This window comes from Nuphar pumila, chromosome 7 (genome assembly GCF_984573655.1).
Source record: "Nuphar pumila chromosome 7, dmNupPumi1.hap1.1, whole genome shotgun sequence".
In the NCBI taxonomy this organism is placed as follows: domain Eukaryota; kingdom Viridiplantae; phylum Streptophyta; class Magnoliopsida; order Nymphaeales; family Nymphaeaceae; genus Nuphar; species Nuphar pumila.
Window position 1 is genome coordinate 5839551 of NC_143255.1, and position 23701 is coordinate 5863251.

General features: G+C 37.1%; 1 protein-coding gene and 1 non-coding gene across 3 annotated transcripts; one reads left to right on the plus strand and one right to left on the minus strand.

The window, feature by feature from the left end:
* Window positions 1-553: 553 nt before the first annotated feature.
* TRNAA-UGC (transfer RNA alanine (anticodon UGC)) lies at window positions 554-626 on the minus strand. The gene has a single exon. It is a non-coding gene; the product is annotated as a tRNA-Ala (tRNA).
* An 859-nt stretch (window positions 627-1485) lies between these two features.
* Window positions 1486-23419, plus strand: LOC149830984 (peroxisomal membrane protein PMP22-like). Of its 2 annotated transcripts, XM_090013582.1 has the most exons (7): window positions 1486-1613; window positions 1700-1798; window positions 7135-7236; window positions 7538-7613; window positions 22656-22726; window positions 22823-22908; window positions 23008-23419. In XM_090013582.1, the coding sequence occupies exons 1-7, from the start codon at window positions 1539-1541 to the stop codon at window positions 23051-23053; spliced, it is 555 nt and encodes a 184-aa protein (XP_089869708.1). In that variant the 5' UTR covers window positions 1486-1538; the 3' UTR covers window positions 23054-23419. The 2 variants fall into 2 exon arrangements, with proteins under 2 accessions (XP_089869708.1, XP_089869706.1); XM_090013580.1 differs by lacking the exons at window positions 22656-22726; window positions 22823-22908; window positions 23008-23419 and adding an exon at window positions 22006-22393.
* The last annotated feature ends 282 nt before the right edge of the window (window positions 23420-23701 follow it).

A 23701-nucleotide genomic window follows, 5' to 3' on the forward strand; every position in this document is an offset into this window, starting at 1 on the left:
AAGCAGAAGACCCGGGATCGAATCCCACCGGCGCACTGGGACTGTCATCGCTTTATCACGGTTGGGTTAAGTAAGATTGGGTAGTTGTGTCCAACCCGGAGTTTTACCTCACACAAAGGCAGGGCTCATTAAGTGACCTGATTCATGATGAGGGTTTTCTTTGGTCTCACACACACACACACACACACACACATATATATATATATATATATATATATATATATATATATATATAGAGAGAGAGAGAGAGAGAGAGAGAGAGAGAGAGAGAGAGCTGCCAACTGATCCACATCCCACCCATTTTCAGTTCTCAGTGGAATACACATATTACGAGAAGATCACCCAAACGGGAGAAATACCGAAAATGTGGCTTCTTATAAAAACACAAAATTAAGGTAACAAAATAAAAGGGGTCTAGCAGTTTGAAAAAATAGAAAAAGGGAGAAATTTTTCAAGGGGGTGAGAGAACAAGGGAATTTGAACAAGTTAAGCTTCTCCCTGCAAAAGGAATACTGAACGGATTAAATAACCAAAAATAATGAATGAGAAAAAATGGAGATGCGGGGTATCGAACCCCGTACCTCTCGCATGCAAAGCGAGCGCTCTACCATGTGAGCTACATCCCCTTTGGATGGCTGAGGAACCAAATAAATTAAAATATAATATTTATATTTTACATGCTGAGGACCGCCACTAGAAAATGGGACATACTGAGGGCCTGCAATAAAATATGCCTAGGCCTCAACTTCTCTTGAGCCGCCCGTAATATATATATATATATATATATATATATATATATATATATATATATATATATATATATATATATATGACCAAAGAAAAGTCCTCGAATCAGGTCACTTAATGGGCCCCGCCTTTGTGTGATGTAAAACTCCGGGTTGGACACAACTACCCAATCTTACTTAACCCAACGGTGATAAAGCGATGACAGTCCCTGTGCGCCCGTGGGATTCGATCCGGGGTCTTCTGCTTGACAATGGAACCATGTGGGCAAGGCCCGTATAGAGCAATTGATGAATCGTTCATTTTTATACTTGGTTCACATTGCCGTAAAGAGAAAAACTATTCTTTGGTATTAGGGATGGCAGTGGACCGGGGCGGGGCGGAGGACAAGGTTTCCACCCCTTCCCCATCTCAAAATCTGAACCTCCATTCCTGCCTCCTTCCCCGTTTCAAGTCCTCCATCCCGTGTCCAAACGGGGGCGAGGTGGGGGCAGGGCCCCGTTTCCCCTCGATCTATAGTCATTCCTTAAAGGATTGGGGACGGGGCAGGGCGGGGTGGGGGAAAGCATAAGTCCATCCCCGCCGCCATCCCCGCACGGGGATAGATTTTAACTTTCATCCCCGCCTCCATCCCGTTTTATGCCCTTCATCCCGTGTCCAAAAGGGGCGAGGCGGGGCGGGGCGGGGCCCGTTGTCCGCCGGTCCACTGCCATCCCTATTTGGTATGCAGTCGCCCACGGCCGTTCATATTCCTTGAATCCATAAAAATAAAAAAATCTCTCCTTCCACCAAACATGGCAGGAGGTGTTGTGAAGAGAGGATGGCAATATTACCACTTTCAACTGCAGACTAATCCCCTGCTTACCAAGGCTCTCTCTCTCTCTCTCTCTCTCTCTCTTCCCGATTGACTGTTTCACTCAAATAATTTTGTTGGCAATTGGTGTTGGATGCACAGGCTGTAACAGTTGGGGTGCTGGCAGGATGCAGTGATTCCATTGCGCAGAAGCTCTCCGGCATCCGCAGGCTTCAACTCAAACGCTTGCTTCTCAAAGTGGTATGCCTTTTCTGTCTCTCTAAATCTCAGCAAAAATCTCCTTCCCAGTGGTTGTTAGTGTTTGTATGTCTACTCAACTTAGTTTATCATTTGGTGTGTCTTGATCATTTCTTCTTCTCATATTCGAACCTCCTTCTGTTATTGCAAATCGTGCAATTATGTCATAACGACCTTTATGTTAACATTAGTTTGCGGTTGGGCCATGCCAAACTCACCCCACTATCACGGCATTCAAGGTTCTAAAATCGTAATTGGAATATAAGCCCATATGCACTATGCCTACTGGATGCCCATTTGAGCGTCTTTGTGCCTATTGAAACATGCATGGAATTGGGGTGTTGAATCGTTGATGGTACATCATTTCAATTGCTTTAAGTTAAGCTGGTTCCCATTTCCAAATGATGGTATATACATGTTCTGTTCAAACAATTAGAGAACGCATGTTTACATGAGCTTACGGTTTTTTTATTAACTTCGGATACAAAGCCTAATTAGGTGGACGCAATAAGGAGCTGTGGTGGTTTCATAAGACCTGTTATCTTATGATAACACGTAGGTGAGGCTTAGATAGGGAAGATTATGGTGTTTTAGTTTCTCCGACCTTTTCCCAAGAAGGCAACTCAGAGTCCCAGACCAATGGTTAGTGATGAGTAAATTGTGATTTGCACATATAAGTGATTTAACACCTTGATTTATGGTGAACTGTTTAACCTGCTAGTAGAAGAAGTTAATGTTGAAGCATTTTGCTACCTTGGGAACTTGAGCAGGCGTTGCATCCAATTCAGGCAGTGCTATGATCCCTTTTGGGGAGTATATTCTGTCGAACATAGTTTAATTTTCTAAATTCTTCTTTATCTGTATTATCAGTATTCTTTTTTTTTTATGACAAGAACCGGGTCACTTGATGCACCTGCCTCCCTACGAGCGACAACTCAGCCTTACGATTTTAGGAAAGCTTAAGAATGCAATTCTAGTGATTCTAGGGGATGTTGAATAAGATAACTGCACAGCTTAAAGTAACAGTATCCTAACTGAGGGGTCTCGGGTTCAAACCCTGTTGGGGCTATCCTCCAGCTTAACCATCAGCAAAGAGAAGAATGTGATTCTAGTGACTCTTGCTTTCATAAGTTTTCTTATTTTCTAAGGCTCAGTCAGTCTTTGAGTTCATCTTAAAATAGTTTCATTATCATCTGGAGTTTTAATTCTAATATAGGTGATAGTTTTTGGGAACAGTGGAGAGGAATTCCAAGATGCCATTGTGGCTGAAGGAGAGCATTCGGTGGTAGATACTGAAACATGCCTAATTTTCTTGAAAACAAAATATCAAGAAAAGCATAAACATTACAATAAATAGTTAAATTTAGAAACAAAGATATGATTGTAATTATGAATTAAGCATACATATGTAATTCAGTGTAAAATATTGTAAAATTGCATAGCATTGAACATAAAGCATATCTATATTGTATAATATATATCAATGATACAACCCACCCCCGCCCCCCCTCCCAAACACACACACAAACATATATATGTGTGTGTGTGTGGTGAAAAACATGGGCATACATGTAAAGAACAAAAATAAAATTGAAGGAAAAAAAAAAAGAAAAGAAGGAAGAAAAAGAAAAAGAAGAAGAAAAGGAAGAAAATAAGAAGAGGCTAGAGGAGGAAGAAGAAGAAAAAGAAGAAAATTTCAAAAGAGAAACAAGAATGGAAAAAAAGAAAAAGAGAAAGGGGAAAAAGGAAGAAAAAGACAAAGAAGAAGATGATGAGGAAGAGATGAAAAAAGAGAAGAAGGTGGAGGGGCAAAAGGAGGAAGAAGAAAAATGAGAAGATAAAAAGTAAAAAAAGAAGGTAAAAAGGAAAAAGGAAAGAAGAAAAAAGAAAGAAAGAAAGAACAAGAAGAAAAGAAGAAAAAAAAAATGAATTGGGGTAGGAGGAAGAAGAAGAAAAAAAATAGAACAAAAAGATAATGACAACCATGTCCCCATGGCTTAAGAAGCGACAACCTAAGTGCCGCCTAGGCAGAAAAACAAGCTCTTACCGCTTAGACGCATAAGCCTAGGTGGTAGCCCATGCGCCCAGCCCACCTAGGTGGCGCCTCGGCGGCACCTAGGCACCACTTTTAACAACTAATCTGCAGGTAAAATGGGTGTGTTGTAAGGATACTTCTGAAATTTTTGCTTTCAACAATTATGTTAGGAGATTTAAGAAATGTTGGCCATGCCCACAGCTGGTTGGGGGAAGCCAGTGTTGTGCTTTTCTAGTTGACAAAGTATGCTTATCTGAAGGAACAAAAAAGGGGAAATTCCCTGTCATACTCCTGATGGAATGAACAGGCTAAGCACCTCATCCAGGGGATAGTGGATTATCCAGTGGATATGATGCTGTGGGTGTTTATGATCTGGTGATGATACTGCAATGGTATTAGTGCTACTTAAATTAATTTATTGCTGTTTACTCCCAAATTGGTCAACTATTCCTACATGTTAACAAATTGAAGCTTATTTCCTTCCACAGGTCTGACCCACTTTCATAGTTGATATAATTCAAACTAGTGACATATTGAGAGTGAATGAAATACATACAAGCACAAAAATCCTCTTGGAATTGTGTTAGGTTCTTCTCTAGTCTGTAAATGATATGCTGTCATGATTCAATCAAGTGATATCTTAACGTAATTGGTAGTACGAAGACTAGCATTAACTTGAATAATGTACATGATTGGTATTGTTTTCCTCCAACTTGTGGATAAGTATTGGTGTTGAGGCCCTTTTTGTCCATCTATTATTGAGTATGATAGATTGATAGGGTTATAACAGTAAAATGCCCTGTTTCATTCTTTTTCCACTAATGTACTAGCATTAACTTGAATAATGTACATGATTGGTATTTTTTTCCTCCAATTTGTGGATAAGTATTGGTGTTGAGGCCATTTTTGTCCATCTATTATTGACTATGATAGATTAATAGCGTTATAAGAGTAAACTGTCCTGTTTCATTCTTTTTCCACTAATGTAAGACTCAACCTTCTTTCCAATGTCCTCTCTCTCTCTCTATTATATATATCACTGTCACCGATATTGCCGATATTTTAAATATATCATGATATTATCAGCAATTTCAAGCTTGCCGATAATATCGGGAATATATCACGATATTTTTAAAATATCGGCAAATAAAAAATATCACAATATTATCATGATAATTTTGATTTTTTTTTTTAAATTTAAGTTTGCATTTCCATTTTTTGTTTGTTTTATATTTTAAAACCTTTAAAACATGTTCCTTTATATTTTTGAAAGAAAAATAATACAAAACTTATTATTTTCTTAGGTTTTTTGTTGTTATTTATATTTTTTCCAATTTTTTAAATTCCCGAGATTTATCAACTTTTGAAAATCTCTCTGAAAAATACCCTCATTGAGAAATTACCTTTAATGATACAGGTGACTATATATATATATATATATATATATATATATATATATATATATATATATATATATATATATATATATATATATATATATATATATATATATATATATCGTAGTCACAAATATTGGTCTGGGTTATACCTCAACAAGGCAATTTCTCGTGATAATACAGGTTTAGTTGATAAATCTCAAGAAAAACTTGAGGTTTAAAAAGTTTTATAAAATATAAAATAGCAGAAATAAGAAAATAACATGTTTAGATAATAAAATACACGTGTAATAAAAGAAATAAGTAAAAAATATAAAAGAAAGAAGAAAAATGTAGTTAAGATATAGAAAAAAAAATAAAAAAGTAAGAAGCAATTGATAATAATGTAATGTTATCATATAATATTGTGATATTATCGCGATATATATAAATTTCAGACATTTTCAAAATATTGTGATATTTTGCCTTTAATATTGTTTTATGAATTTATAGTTATATTATTGCTATATTTTCAAAATATCACCTATATAAGTTGAAGCTGTCACAAACTTATCATGATATATTGGTGTTATAGGTAAAATGTGGTGACATTGTGAGAAATCATCTGCAAAAAGATCAAGGTATTGGTAAAAAAAACATAAAAAATACTTCTTTTATTTTTTAGAAATACCAAGAAAATTTTTATATTGGCTAAAACTAGAAAATATTATGAGTATTTTCCTTTTGAATATTACTACTTTATTTGCAGCTGTAGTATCTTTCTGTCGATCTAACTGTCTGTGGGGCATGATTTTATACACTTGAAACTGCAGAAATGCCTTTACACCTATGTCACAGGGATTCGGCTAGCAGGGTGCCGCACCTACATCGACGCGACTCGACGCGGGTGCGGTCAACCTGACCCTGGGTGCGTTGACCGCACCCGTGCCGGGGGGAGCCCCCGGACCCCCCTTTCTGCAAGGGCAAAAACTCTGAATCAGGCTCCACAACTCATCAGCTCGACCCCTCCCCTGCACAAATTAATGCTTTGAACCTCACCGAGGACATAGCATTGGATAAAAATGAATGGAGGAGAAGGATTCATGTGGAAGACCCATAATGATTTTCTTTGTTGGTTCATATCGCAGACCCCAATTGTTTGGGGATGAAGGCGTAGTAGTTGTTGTTGTTGTTGTCGTATTATATATATATTGCCGCACCCCCGCACCCAAGTTTTTTGAAAGTGCCGCACCCCTGCACCCACACCCATGTGACATAGCTTTACAATAAATTTTACTGCAATAATGATGACATAAACCATTGGGGTTGGTACCATCTCAAGGGTGTCACTCCCTCGACTAATTTCCAGTCTTGATTTGGCCAGAAACAACAATAGGGTGTGCTTTCAGAGTTATAATTTACACTGATGGTTGGGTGCATTTTAGACATCGTTTGCTCATTCAAAATTTATTCCTTTGGCTGGCAACATTCCACCATTGGATTGATGAAGAATTGGTAGGGAAGCAGTGGCTATGATGGCTGATGCCACCCTACCAGTTCTCAGCCAATCCGATGCTGGATGGTACTGGAGCATGCTGCAGTATATCATAGAAAAGTGATACATTTCAGTGTGAAACATTTTCCACCATCTACCTATCTATTTGGCTGTGCATGCATGCACAGATATTTTTTTGTGTCCGTGTGTGCTTGTCATATGCACATACCATATTTAATCCATTCATCCAACTGTTTATTAACTGCCTTTTCCTTATTTCTTCTTTCAAGTCTTGCTTATATATTTGATTATGTGCATAACTTTATCAGTCTGAGTTTCTTACAGTTCTATTTCCTGCATCCTATGTTTTACCTGATGCATCTAAATCCTTAATCTTGTTAACAAAATTTTCCTCCTGGATGTGTAACTACAGCTGTTTGGATTTGCATATGGAGGACCATTTGGGCACTTCTTCCACAAAATAATGGATATTATTTTCCAAGGAAAGAAAGACAGTAAAACAGCAGCTAAAAAGGTATTATGGTTAAGCTTACTATGAATTTCAATTTTTATTGCATATTGAAAATCTGCGAGTCTGCAGATCAGCATAAATTTTCTCCCCAGCCTTCATGTCATCATCTGTTCTGCTTATCACATTTTTAGGTGCTTTTTTATTTTCTCCCCCAAGTTCCAACTAATAGGCTTTATTTAGGAACTCCATTGGCACATTTAATACCAAAAATCTTGAATCTTGTGTAGTTTTCTTTGTGGCATTCTTGGTTTTATGTTGTATGGTGTACACTAATAACTTTGTTTGCTTGTAAATGTGCTATCAGGTTCTTGTTGAACAACTAACTTCTTCACCATGGAACAATCTGTTATTTATGATATATTATGGTGTGGTTGTTGAAGGTGAGCAACTTACCTTGTCTTAAAAGCAAATGTATGCAGATTTCTGGAAAATCTTCTTATGGGATATTTGAAAAACATGTACTTTATTCTTGCTTGTATTGTGTCTTGTACTTTCAGAAAATTGGTTGTCCTATCACGTGTATGAGATACTTAACTGGGTAATGTGCATATTCATCTTCATTTGCATGTTCATATTTGTGAAATCTGCCTCGAACTTCCTGCCTGTCATGAGAGGGAAAATACATCAGCAAAGGATATATCTAATGGACTCTTAGAGTTGGTGTCCTTTTTCAATTTACTTTTCAGATAGTTCTTTCATAAATCTAACCACCTTTTCCTTTTAAATCATCTTTAGTTTGATCTAAGTGAAGGACTTGGCAAATATTTGATGGTTTTTCAGTTAATGTATCTATTCATTATGCTAAACCATGATAAAGTTAAATTACAAAAATATCCTTATACATCTATTAAATAAACACTACTAATCATACAAGCTAATCTATCTAAGTAAGCAAGTCATCATCCACATAACCACCGCAACTCAATAAGCTTTTAGCTAAACATTCATTGAATTTTTATAAGCTAATCCTTATATAATATTGCATTTAATATATACTTCAGGATTCTCTTTATTACTTTCATTATGACTCATCCTTAGGGAGTGCATAAATTATGATGCTTGATTCACAACATAGACTAGATATCATCTAGTGAAGTCAAAGTATGACAGTGTTCCAACCAAGCTTCTAAGTTTCTCAGGTTCTTCCAAGAGTTTGGTCATTCTTCTGATTAGGGGTGAGCATCAGACTGGGTGGTTCCTGGCCCAAACGAGCTTTTTTGGACCTCATTTTTTGACGCCAAGTCTGATTTGAATCAGGTCTAGGTACAAACATGTGCTCCTATGTATTTGTTGTTTAAAAGAGAGTTGGCTTGGCTAGACGCGGCAAGTTCATCTAAAAACTGGGATCCGCTCTGTTCTTTGTGCATTCTTTGACCTGACCCTTGCAAAGCCTTTTCTTCAAGGCAATAGGAGTTTTTGTTGGCTTACGTTTAAGCATGCCTCTTTGATTAAGGAGATCCAATGTGCATGCTGTGTTATTGCTAATAAGTCCTTTTTTGATCAACTTCCACACTGAAAGTATCACAGAAATCTGTTCTTCATGTAGATTTTATGATCAACAATTTGTTTCAACACCACAGTCATTATGATATTGTGGGCAATAGCTCCATGTAGGCAACAACTATATCGATATCCAATCTATCATAATGAAGAAATAGTGAGTAGCCATAGTGACATTTTCCAAAAGCAAGAGATTGTTCTGCTTTACTAAATGCTTTAAAGAATGAGTCTAATTACAGATTGCCTTTTTTAGTCAATGTATTATGTCACCCTCAAGATACCCTAATGGACGCTCCATCTGTACTGTCACGTATAAGACACCATGTAAGAAGGAGAGCAACCATGATTGCCAATAAACTTAAAATGTTGTAGAAGAATCTCTCTGGCTCAAATCCAATCCAATTTACTCGCAGAATGAATGGAGCAAAAATTGCCCACCCCCCTCCCCCCTCTGCTTGGTTAGTCTATCTGTCGTGCTGTTGCTCGTTGAAGATCAGAAAAACTCTCTCGCTGATGTGAAAGCACAACCAAGTTGACCTAATCCAGACAATTGTGTTATAAGTTTCCTTAAAGTCTAATCTGTGATCTAGGTGTATCCTTTTGCAGCCAATCTCACTTTAATCCATTTAATGCTGCCATCCACCTTGTATTGAATTTTTTGCACTCACCTGCAACCTACTATATTCTTTTTCATAGGTCTACCAGAAAATTTCAGGTATCATACCCGAAGTGTTGAAATTTCTTCATTCATGGATTCCTCCAGGCGGGGATGCATACTTGCTGTAATGAAACAAGTGCACAAATACAATGCCACAATGTGGCTACAAAGGTGCATACTCACAAGAACAAGAGCCACTAATGGGTCAAATACAAAGAGCCACTAAGGGCCAATCACAAAAACTCTCAAAAGAGAGCAAGAACATAAAAAATAATAAAGATTTTATTGAACAATGCTTGACAACCAGCATAAATAATAAAAAAGAGGTGGGTCCAACAACTAGTTGGACCAACTCCCAATCAATTGTCAGTTGCAGCTGTAGTTGTCAGTTGTCAAAACCAAAAGAAAAACAAAAAACAAAAAAACTGAAAAAAAAACTCATCAGTCCCTAGTGGACTAACTCTTATTACAACATGAAATGATTGAAATAGCCTTGATGGTGTTTCAGTTTACATACATAGTGAACTATATATATATATATATATATATACAAATGAATACAAATGGCATCTATACAATACATTTTAATACCTCCCTTCAAACTTACGGTGTGATCACCGAAAGTTTGTCAAGAAGAAAATAAAATTATGGTGACAGAAGAGCCTTGGTGAAGAAGTCTGTTAGTTGATACTTGTAAGTAACATAAGATAGGGTGATGATCTGCCTAAAAAATTCTTCACGAATATAATGACAATCTATTTCTATATGTTTGGTTTTTTCATGAAATGTATGGTTGCTAACTATATATATTGCACTCTTGTTTTCACAACACAGTTTGGAGGGTGTTTGAAGATGAACGTTCATGTCTTCAAGTAATCTTCATGACCAAACGATCTCTGATGTTGTAGTAACCATTGCACGGTACTCTACCTCAATGGATGATAATGATATTTTTTGTTGTTTTTTGTACTTTTACGACACCAGAGAATCACATACAAAAACACAAAAAGCAGTACTTGAACATCGATCATTTGGATCCCTTTTCCAATCTAAGTTAAAATAAGCAATCAACTCAAGAGAGAAAAATGAGGATAACAAAAGACCTCTAGAGTTAGAGGTTTGTAGATATCTAACAATTCTCATCATAGCACTCATGTGAACTGTGGTGGAAGAATGTTGGAATTGGCTAGCAATATGAACTGCATGCTCAATATCAGGCCTAGTAATAGTAAGTCAAGGCGCTAATAATTTGATTGATATGGAGTAGGATCATATCTAGAGGTGTCCCATCATCAATCTTCATCTTGGCATCAATAACTTCATGTTGTCCACCCTCTTTTCATCAGTAATGTTTGACCTGTCAATATTATAATTACCAAACTTGGTTTGAGAAAGCTAGTATCTTCTAGGAGAGTAAGCAACATCAATTCCAAGAAAAAATATAAGAAATCCAAGATCAGTCATTTTAAAATATTTTTTGAGGATACATTTAATATCATTTACTCCTTGTTGGTCTTCACCTATAATAATCATATCATTAACATAAGAGAGAAGTATAACAATCATTGCCTCAGATTTCTTAGTAAACATAGTGTTAAAACTGCCAATGGGTTGGAAACCAAGAAAGGATTAAGGAGAGAGAATAGAGACTTCTTTGTGGAATCGACAACCACTCTATTTTCTTAATGGCTGCACTAAATCACTATTAAGTTTAATAGGGTTACAACTCTTTTACATGGACAAAACTGCCCTATATTAGTAATACATATTACATAAAACATACACGTGATATGGATCCTCTATTGGATCCATATCCGATCCATATTCTAATACCCTCCCTCAAGTTGTGCATGAGAGTGAATCATGTGCAACTTGTTCTTAGATACCAGAAACGATTACTTGTGAGAGCTTTTGTGAACATATCGACGACTTGGTCTTCTGAAGACATAAACCGGTTCAATCTCTTTGTCTGATGAAATGTTGGTCAATCTCAATATGTTTAGTTCGACTGTGATGAACAGGATTGAATGCAATTTGTATAACACTTCTATTATCACACATAAGAGTCGAACTTGAGATATTCTCTTCCATCTCTGTAAGTAGATGCCTAATCCAGGTCACTTCTGCTGTGGTAGCTGCCATAGATCTATACTATGCCTCTGTGCTAGATCTTGCCACAACCTTATGTTTTCTGCTATTCCATGAGACAAAATTTTTTCTGATAAAAACACAGTATCCTAAAACATATCTCCTCTCATCTGGGTCCCCTGCCCGGTCTGCATCTGTATAGGCCAATATGTCATGTTTTGGTGTCTTCCATGAGGATTGTACATATGTGAGTCCATCACCCACCGTGCCTTTTAGGTAACGAAGAATACATTTGATGACATCCATGTGACCAGTCTTCGGTTCATGCATGAACTGAGATACTTGATTTACAGAATATACAATGTTTGGTCTAGTACAAGTAAGATACTGTAACATGCCCACTAAACTGTGATACTTGCTTGCATCATGATATAACTCAGCATCACAAATACTGAGCTTTTGATTGACAACACTGGGTGTAGGCAGAGGTTTGCAATCTGTCATTCCTGCTTTGGATAGAAGATCAAGAGTGTATTTGTGTTGAGTTAATGACATGTTTCCATCCTGTCTGTCCATCTCTACACCAAGAAAATATCTCAGTTCTCCAAGATCTTTCATCTTGAACCGCATACTTAGTAAATCTTTAATTCGTTGAATATGGTTTAGAGCATTACCAGCGATCACGATATCATCAACATATATAAGTAAGAAAACCATAGTGGTTCCATCCCTATATATAAATAGAGAATGATCTAGTTGGGAACGAAAGAAACTGTGGTTCTGAATCTCTAAGGAGAAGCTTTCAAACCATGACCTGGAGGCTTGCTTTAAACCATACAAAGCTCTGGTTAATTTGCATACATATTCTTTTAGGTCTCCCTCTGCATAACCTTGAGGTTGCTCCATGTAGACCTCTTCTTTTAAATCTCCGTGAAGGAATGTATTTTTAACATCAAGCTGACTAAGGGTCTACCCACGTTCAATTGCCAGGACAAGTATAATACGAATAGTTCTCATTTTCACCATTGGGTTGAATGTCTCATCATAATCTTGACCGTATTCTTGAGTAAAACCTTTGGCAACAAGACGTGCCTTGTATCGTTCAATGCTACCATTCAGTTTATATTTAATCTTATATATCCATTTTGAACCAACAACATTTTTATATGGGGGACGACCAACTATCTCCCATGTTTGACACTCATGAAGTGCCTCGATCTCCTCATTCATCGCTTCAATCTATTTATTAGATTGAATAGCTTAATGAAAACCAAGTAGTTCCTCGTGTTTTTCAATCTTGGATAGAAAGATCTAAAAGTCCATAGAAAAGTTATCATAACTCACCCATTTTTCAATAGGGTGCCTTATCCTGCCTGATCTTCTTGGTGCCTCTCTGTTATTGGACAATGCCACCTGTTCTCTAGCAGGTACATCTGTTTGCTCTCTGGGTCTCCTGGCATAGACATTTCCTTTGTATCTCAGACATTCTGTTTCTGATACCTCATCTGAAACTGTCTCATCATGTATGCTTTCAGGAGCTAAAGTAGTATGTTTTGCAGCATGTGAAATAAGTTCAACACTGAGCCATGGATCATACCAATTAGCAGCTGCATCAATATGTTCACGATTGTGATCTGCTTTATTCTCCAGAAAACTATTTTCATCAAAAATAATATTTCTGGAGATTCTGATCTTCTTATTGACAGAATCATAGCACCTGTAACCCTTGTGTTCATCTGCACAACCTACAAATTGGCATATAGAGGCTTTGTCCTGAAATTTGGTTCTCATGGATTTATCAACATGTACATAACATGTGCATCCAAAAACTTGTAACTCATCATAATCAGGATGTACACCAAAGAGAACATAATAGGGAAACTGATTTTTAAGAATAGGCATAGGAAGACGATTTATCACATGAGTGGCAGTACAAAAAGCTTCTGTCCAAATACTAATATGCAAGTTACAACCATGCATCATACTCATTGCACTTTCCACAATGTGTCTATGTTTACATTCAACAATTTCATTTTGCTGTGGAGTGTACGGGTAAGAAACTCTACAATGTATCCCATTATCTTGGAGAAAGTCTAAAAATTCTTTGGAGGAATACTCACCACCTCCATCACATTGAAGAATCTGAATATTTTGGGAGAATTGAGTTTTAACATAGGCATGAAAGTGACGAAAAATAAGAAAGACCTCTGATTTGTGTTTTATAAAGAATATCCAGGTAAAGCGAGAGAAACTGTCAATAAATGATACATAATATTTACTTCTAGAAGAAGAGGGATTGGGGGCTGGGCCCCAAATATCAGAACATATTATCTTAAAAGGCATGGAAGCTCTTTTATTTATTTGATGAAAAGGAAGTACATGACTTTTGCAGACCTGACAACTGGGACACATTTTATCCTTCAATAAAGGTGAAAAAGACTATGAAAGAAAACCATTGGACACTAATTTTTCAATAAAGACTTGACTACAATGACCAAGACGGAAATGCCAAAGATCTGGCTTATTACATTTGGATAAACTTAGAACGCTTTTAGAGACATAATCGGACTTGGGCTTCAGGACACTAGAGGCTGGATCTTCATTGAAGATATACATATCTCCACGTCGCTCTCCTTTAGCGAACATCTCCTTCGTTTGAAGATCCTTGACAAAGACAAAAGTAGGAGTAAATTCTACAGATGAATTGATAGAGTCAACAAGATTAGAAACAGAGACAATGTTTTTCTTTATGTTTGGTGCATGAACAACATTAGATAAAGGAATTGATGAAGACTCAGACAAAGAGATGAGGACGTTGCCTACGTTTGAAATAGGGTGGTGAGTTCCATCTCTAGTTACAATATTAGATTTACCAAAATATGGGGTCAAAGTAGAGAACTTACCTGCATTGCCGGTGACATGGGCTGCTGCCCCAGAGTCTACATACCATATTCCATCATCATTCTGTTTCAGGTTCAAGTTGGCTATAGCAGACAAGAGAAGATCCTTGGCATCATCACTGACCCGAAAGGTACCCGCAGTTCCTGATGTAGCAACATTTCTATTGTTTTGTATTCTATTACGATTTTGGGGGTTGAACCAGCAATTAGCTTTGATATGACCACATTTCTTGCACTAGTAGCATGTGGGGATACTCTTTGAAAGGCTGGCAGCGAAATTTGGCATAGGTAGCAACCCACGTCCACCTTGGATTTGTGCTCCTCTGCCTCTGTCGTGCCACTCTCTATAAGAGGCATCTCCTCATGCACAATTAACAGTCATGCCTGTGGCAAGAACATCATGCGTATATGATTGCCCTGCTGAAGCATCTAACATACTTTTCAAGGACATCTCGTACTGAAACAGTTTAACATGTAAATCCTAAAAATTGGGCAACATAGGCAAACACAATAAAGAAGTGACAAGAACATGATACTATGATCCTAGGGCACTCAGCGTCTGCTGCACTTTTTCTTTATCTGACACTGGACAACCGACAATTGCTAATTGATTTGTGATGCTTTTGACTTGATTTAAAAACTCAATAATGGTCATTGTCCCCTTTTTTAAAAGCTGAAATTCACGCTTGAGAAATAACAACTTAGCCTCTGATATCTGAGAGTAGGTTTGAGCTAGAGTCTCCCACAATACTTTAGCTGTGCAATCATCAGGAATAAAAACTAATACTTTTTGTGAAAATGTGGAAGTGATATACACGACGAGAGCCTAATCGCGCTTCATCCAAGCAACAAATGTAGGGTTGCGAACGATGCCTGGCAATCCTCCTTCCTCTTTTGCTTCTTGTGTGATGGACTCTGAAAGCGCTGGAGTTGAGCCATCCAAGTGACCTAAAAGATCTTGACTTCGAATGAAAGGAGTAATTTGCCTTTTCCAAGTCAGATAGTTGTTTGTATTTAATTTTTCAGAGACTATCTGCCCCAGAAAATTAGAAGACTAGAATTGGAAGAAGCATCCATTTACAAACCTTGAAAATTTTATATTCAAAGTTAAGAGGAATTAAGAACGAGGATAATGACTTAAAAAAAACTGAAATTGAATCAATGAAGCAAGATTGCGTAACTGATTTCAGGTTGAAAATAAGATCGGAATAAAGAAGAAGACGTGAGATGACACGTCAAATTCGGCTGGTGAAGAATAACGAAGATTCAGTTGTTGGTAAATAGGGAAGAAAAACAGGAATATATGAGACCTAAAAACGCAGAGACATAAAACTTATGACAGGATTAAAGGACGAAGACAGTTAGAAGACAAAAATAGAAACAGGAAGCAAATCTAAAGGGAAGAAGCTGCAGCAGATCTGAAGAGAGGAAGCTGCAACAGATCTAAAGAGAGGACGGCAGACAAATATATATATATATATATATATATATATATATATTGTTTTATGGGAGCAATAGATCTGAAGATAAGGAAACGATGGCTAACGAGAACTGATCTGAATTTATTTCAGATCAGTCGGAACACACACAACAGATCTCAGATCAGTTGGAACACACACAACAGATCTGAATGTGTTTCAGATCTGTGATATGCATAGCTAACCTTTTTGCAGAGGAAGATAGAAGGGAAAAGAGAAGGCGTCAGGGGACAAATCGTGTAGCAGACGATGACAGAAGAGGAATAAGAAGACATCAGGTGACAGATCGCAACCTGATTCACGTGGTCTGATGTCGAGGAAGAGAACTCGGGTTTTCACGTCCCTAAGGAAGATCTGATTCACGTGGCCTGATGACAACGAGGAGAACTCAACTTTTCACGTCCCTGAGGAAGATCCTTTTATGCCCAGAAATGCCGTTGCTCTGATACCATGTTAAAACCGCCAATGGGTTGGAAACCAAGAAAGGAGTAAGGAGAGAGAACAAAGACTTCTTTGGGGAATCAACAACCACTCTATTTTTTTAATGGCTGCACTAAATCACTATTAAGTTTAATAGGGTTACAACTCTTTTACATGGACAAAACTGCCCTATATTAGTAATACATATTACATAAAACATACATGTGATATGGATCCTCTACTAGATCCATATCCGATCCATATTCTAATACATAGCATTATCAATATAACAAGACTTAAAACCAAGCTTTAGCATAACACAACTAAAGTGATCATATCAGGCTTTAGGTGCTTGTTTCAAACCATAAAAAGCTTTTCTCAATCGAAGTACCTTACCAGAGGGGACTTATATCGATGAAATGAATCTATATGAACCTTTTCTTTTAAATCTTTGTTTAAAAATGCATTTTTAATATCTATTTAGTATATAAGTCAACCTTTAATAGCAACAACAACAATAAGGGTCCTAACTGAAGTCATCCTAACTACTAGTGCAAATATCTCATCATAGTCTATTCTTGTATTCTTGTGCATACCCTTTAGCAACTAACCAGACCTTGTTTCTTTTTAGGAGGGTGCCATCACTTTTAGTTTTAACATTATACACCCATCTACAACCTATAGTTTTCTTACCTTTAGGCAAATCAGAAACTTCCCAAGTCATGGATTTTTCTTGTGCTCCTAATTATTCATTCATAGCTTTTACTCATTCGAAATATTATTTTGCTTGTTTATATGTGGAAGGCTCAAAATAAACCAAAATCTTAGCTAGACAAGCCCTATATTGAGGTGAAAAAGATTCATATGAAACAAATCTATTAGGGGGTCTAGAAGTCCTATATGATCTTTTGATGACTTCAGTTTGTTAGTTTTCTAAGGTAGAGTACCTTTCCAAGGCATTTGGTTGATTATCATTGTTGCGTCTTCTATATTGAATTATACTAGGTCCTCTAGTTTCAATATTTCACCATTCTGATTTGATTGAGGCTCTTTTTCTATATCATTCTCATACGAAAAACCACCCTTACATTCAGGCAATAATTCAAGGAAAAAAGAATACTCAGTCTTTCTCAAGCACACTTTGAAAAAAACTTTCATTTTTCAGAAAGTGCACATTCGTTAATATATATAGTTTGTTATTTTTGAAATCAAAACATTTAAACCCTTTTTGAGTTTCTCCATATCCAAAGAAAGCACACGATATGACTTTGAGAGAGAATTTATCATTTTTGTCACTAATAATAAAACACTTGCATCCAAAAGGTCTTAATCTAAGATAATCGGAAGAAACTTTGAAAAGTTTTTCATAAGAGATGTTTTGAAGCTTAGATGACAGGGGTCAGTTGATGAGGTATACATCCGTTAAACACGTTTTAGCTCAAAAAAGTTTTGGAACATCTTTTGCAATTAAAATAGTTCTAGTAGTTTCAATTATGTGCCTACGTTTTCTCAGTTAATCCGTTTTGTTGAGTATAGGCATATGATCTTTGATGAATAATTCCATTATTTTCAAAATAAGTTTTGATTTGAAATCATTTGACATAAATTCTTCCCCAGAGTTTGAGCGAAAGATAGAAATTTTGGTCTGAAGTTGTTTTTTGATAAAATTATGATATTTTTTAAAGTTCTCAAAAACCTCATTTTTGTGCCTAAGAAAATATATCCATGAGTATCTTGTATAGTCGTCAACAAATATAACATAATAAGAAAAACCATATTCAGATAGAATGTGAGAATTTCTCCATACATCCAAGTGCACTAATTCAAATAATTTAGAAGAAAAGAAGGTTGTTTTTTAAAATGAGAGAGCCTTCATTTTGCCAATAATACAATCCCCACAATAAAATTTTTCATTACAAAATTTACTTAAATGGGGTGCATGAGATAATTTTGACAAACTAGGATGTCCCAATCTTTGGTGCTATAAAACTAAATTTACATTTTAAACATTATAACAAGAATTGCTTTTTGGAATAAGAAGTTGATCCATATAGTAAGGGTCTTCTTCTCTGTAGCCTTCCCCAATCTGCTTCTCGGACTGGAGATCCTACACAAAACACTTTGGATGAGGAGACACTACACCCATGGTCGGTAATTTGTGAAACCGATAAAAAAATTTAAATTTAGTTTTGGGACAAGTCTAACTTTTGGAATAGAGAATTTCAAAGTGTTTACAAAATTTTCAATGCTTTTGATGCTAAGAGAGGATCCATCGGTGGTAAAAACATTTTTTTTTGTTGAATTAATGCAACATTTGGAAAGTAAAGAGGAATGCAAAGTTATATGAAATGAGGCTCAAGAATCCAAAAGCCACAAAACCTTACCTGGAGACGAAGATGTAAAGACAGTGGCACTGGAGAGAGAAGAGTTCTTTATTAGTGGATGAAGGGGCCTCCATGATTTAAGTGAACATGGTTTCAAGAGATTTAGAATCTTCATTGGTTTCACTTCTTTTTTCGTGAGACGCTCTTACGGATGCCACCTTTTTTTCTTCTCTTCCTTTGAACTTGAGACAAAATGGACTGGTTCTCCATAATTATGACAAGTCAACATAGTTCTTTTTTTATTGTCATCATATCTAGGCTTTCCATTGTAAGGTTTTGAAAAATGGGGTAGTTTGTAAACATTTGTATTAGCCCCCGGTCTTGAGACGACCAACATATTATCCTTTGTCTTATTAGATTCAGTCATAGCTTTGAGTCTTGTCTCATCTATGCATACTTGAGCCAAAACTTCATGCAAGAGAAGAGGTTTTTTCCTATGAATAATATTGACCCGAACTTTTTCAAATTCTGGTCTAAGACTTCTAAAAGATTGGAACAATTGTTCCTCATGTTTGTATTTATTCTATTCTTGAGCATCTTTTGGAGTCTCTCATATAGGCTCAAGTTTAGCTAATTGATCTCAAAGTCTCATGAGGGTACTATAGTATTCCCTCACGGTCCTTTCACCTTGTTTGCAATTGTGTATCTTGTCTTTGAGATCCCATTTATGTGCCATATCCTTTTGGGTATACGTTTGTCTAACATATTCCCAAGACTCATCGGCTTTTTCAAATTCAAGAATGTCGAAACAAGGCTCCTCATGCATACTACCTATAAAGAGGGAGAGGACCTTGGCATATTCTACTTTCCATTCTTTATAGTCAATTATAGCCTTTTTCTTTTCAATTTCTTTAAAGCTTTCTTCTTTTAATCCACCATCGGTTTCAACAACCAATTTTGTGAGAGTTGGTTGTGGTTTCAATGTGAATCCATCAACAAAATGCCATAAGTCTTTACCCATGAGGACCCTCTTTATCGTCGTGGCCTACATGTACTTCTTCCCATCAAATTTGATGGGAACAACCGTTACAATTTCTTTATCGGCTATAGTGAAGAAAACAGCGGAGATAAGAATGAGAAAAAGGAAAACAAGAAGAAAGTGAAACAAGATTGTTGAAGAAGTTTGATGGCACACTTCTCAAGGCAACAAACCAATGCTCCACCAATCCTACGAATCTCCTTTTCAAGCTTTTGCACAAAAGCACCAATGGCTCTGATACCATGTAATGAAACAACAAGTGTACAAATACAATGCCACAACGTGGATATAAAGGTGCACACTTACAAGAAAAAGAGCCACTAATGGGCCAAATACAAAGAGCCACTAAGGGCTAAACACACAAACTCTCAAAAGCGAGCAAGAACATAAAAATAATAAAGATTTTATTCAACAATGCTTGGCAACTATGTCACATGGGTGCGGGTGCGGGGGTGCGGCACTTTCAAAAAACTTGGGTGCGGGAGTGCGGCAATATATATATATATATATATATAAAGTCCAAAAGTTGGACATAAATGACCCTGGGTGCGGTTGACGCACCCAGGCTCAACTATCTCATCTCTCCGAGGAAAACCCACGATTTTACAAAAAAAAAAATTTGGACCCGGACCCAGACCAGAACCAAGTATAGGGAAAACCCTTTTAAAAAAAAATTTTAACGCCCGCGCTGATAAGGGAAAACCCTATTGGTCGTATTTTTCCCCCCCTCTGCTGATAAGGGAAACCCCTTTGGGGTTTCCCGATTTGCGTCCTTTCGTGTCCTTTAAATCACGCAAGGGTGAGGGGGAAGCCCTCACCCCTGCGCTCCTCCTCCTCCTCTCCCTCTTGATTATGTACTCTCTCTCGCTCCTGACGTGCGACCGAACCCAGGCGCCGCCGACGACGCCGACTCTCTCTCAAGTACACATCTCCTTCTCCACTTCTTCTCTTCTTCTTCTTTTCTTCTTCGTCTCCTTCTTCTGTTTGCCGAAGGGCCGGCGGCTTCCTGTCGTGCCCTCCCCCTTTCTCTCTGCGTTCGCCGGAAGGCCGGCGCCCCCTGCCGCGTCCTTCCCCTCTCTCTCTCTCTGCGTTCGTTGAAAGAAAAGTTGGGACACAAATGACCCTGGGTCCCATTGACCGCACCCAGGGTCCCATTGACCGCATCGGGTGCCGCACCCGTATCGCGTTGCATCGACGCGGGTGCGGCACCCAGTTTGCCAAGTCCCTGTGGCAATAAGCATAAATAATACAAGAGAGGAAGTGCCTTTATATAGGCAATCCATGCATAAAGTGGCTAGCCCAACTAGCTGTTGGGGCTGGTCCAACAGCTAGTTGGACCGGCTCCCAATCAATTGTCAGCTGAAGTTGCAGCTGTCGGCTGTCAGAACCAAAAGAAAAATAAAAAACAAAAAAATTGAAAAAAGAAAACTCGTCAGTCCCTAGTGGATTGACTCTTATTACAACATGAAATGGGTATTTCAGTTTACATACATAGTGAACTATATATATACAAAAAATACAAATAAATACAAATGGCATTACACAATACATTTTAACACTTGCTTTATTATAATTTTCAGTTCTTTCTCTTCATTTATTGCTGTTGCAGACGGCTTAAAGTCCAACAAAAATGCATTATAAGTCTATTGAAATGGAGAGCTAGAGTCAGTACTTGTGGTCAATAACTTCTATCCAGCTACTACACAAATAAAAAATATCAGTCTATGCTGTATGATTTGATGGAGAAACCAGTGCTATGTGTTCTTCTCCATCACTACATACCTGCTGTATATCATGTGGGCATAGCTGTCCAAGATCTTTTGATGACAAAGCAAGCCTGGAAATGACATGTTGCTTGTGTTCACTACTTCCAGGTCCAGTGAACAGCTTCCTCATTCTCTCACATACCTGTGGGTATAATTGAAAGTTCAAGTAAGAGCTGTTATTGTCCATGGGTGCAGCGTCTTTCCTTGTCATAATATCGGCCTCAATACTACTTTCAGCAGTTTGTTTGTATTTTGCTGTCCACTAACTGTTGATGTCCAAAACATGAAAAAGATGATGATTGTCAAAATGTGAAAGAGACATACAGCCATGACAGTGAAGTATGAATCCCCTTTCCCAGTAGCAGATTGTGCAGAAACATGAATGTCAGCAAGACATTTTACTTTTTTTCTTTGTTATTGTATGTACCCTGTCTCATAATAGTTAATTATGTCTTCGTTCTTTATTATTAGTCCATGTTACTTTGATCATTCTTTGGTTGATTTATTTTCAGCTTGTGTGGATCCATCTTCTTTTATCTGTTCTTCTATGCTAGTAAGGATACTGTTCACTACTCTCTGAAACTTCTCTATTTTCGCAGGGCACATGTTAGTCTGCATAGAATGCAAATTTTCATGCTTGATGTTCTTGCAATTCCTGCTGATGTCAGATATACGTTGGGCTCATTCATTTCTTCACAGGACTACTCTTTCTTTGATAGAATTGTGGAACCAAATTCTTGTCATCCAATTTTCATTTTTCATTTTTGGATACTGGATTGAAATGCTAAATCTGGGATTGATTTATGTCTTACTTTTTTACGTTCTAAAACCCTTGCCGATGTCAGTAGGATTTGGGAATGAAGAAAAGCAGTATTTGATGCTTTTCTTTTTATTCAACTAAGAACCTGACTTTGTGTTCCACTGCTGCGGTTTCTGTGTAATATCTCAGGACTTGGTTCATATATGAGGTCGAAGCATAGGCCTTGAGGGTGCTTTTATCACCATATGACTTGCTGTATTTGTTTAATGGTACTCTGATCTTGGATGATTACTCATTTTTATACAAGTTCACAATCAGTACAACATATGAGCATGGGATTTTGTTAGCTGAATTTTATTTACTGGTTCCAAATTCATTCCGCTATCTTGTGGTGTCACTCATTGATGTAGTTTGACATTTGGTCATTATTTTGTTCTACGTATGAGAACTTCATGTGATTATGAGTTTAAACTATTCATGGCTACACAGGAAGACCCTGGTTTCATGTTAAAAGCAATATTAAGAAAGATTATCCATCAGTACAAGTGACTGCTTGGATGGTATGTATGATGTATTTCCTGTCCTGTAGTATTTTATTTATTTACTATTTAGTTGCATAAATGCCTAGTTTTGGAAACTGAGAAACGAAGTTGCAGTTTTGGCCCATAGTTGGTTGGGTAAATCACAGATATCTGCCTCTGCAATTACGTGTTGTCTTCCACAGCTTTGTTGCATGCTGCTGGTATATATCATTGTCTTTCCATCCATTCTTTATTATTCATACTATCTTCTGTTCTTCACTAGGGCTGCTCACAAATATTTGTTGATTTTACATTATCAGGGGTATATTTCTGAATCTTCGAGCACGATCAATGTACTTTAGGTGAGGGACTTTTAAGCAGCTGTTGGATGGTGCACATGGGACTTAGAGAAGTGAGAGTTGGTCTGATGAAAATTTGTGGAGCCATTTGTTTGGCATTTAACAATGCTGCAGTTTGCTTGACCTTATGATTTTATAGCACAGGTTTGACTAGTTATTGAGGATTGCTGTCAGCTCATTCTAGTGGCTGTCCATTATAAATGATGATCCCAATTGGTAGTTATTTGTATAATAATGCCCATTTGTATAAACAAATAACCATTGCTTATATGTTAAGAGATTCAAGCTACAACATAATAAGGATGGGCAGGTGCTCACTCTTGTGCATATCCATTATAAATTATAATAAGTCCCAGTTTGTAATTGTTTATAAGATATTTTCTCCATTTGTGTGAACGTATGTCTATTTCTCATCTGTGGGAGAATCAAGTTAAATTGTGAACTAAATCTTACGAGGATGTAGTTGACAACTCCATTCCAGTGACCCATTTTAATCTTTTACTCTGATCACCCTTCTTATCTTTTCTCCAGCACCAGCTTCCAAACAGAGCTAAGAGATTTCCAATCAAAACTTCATCTTAGATTATGGCTTGGAAATGAGACAGAGCAGATTGTGAAGCTGATTTGTCAAAAGCTTATTCAGGCTTGTAAATTG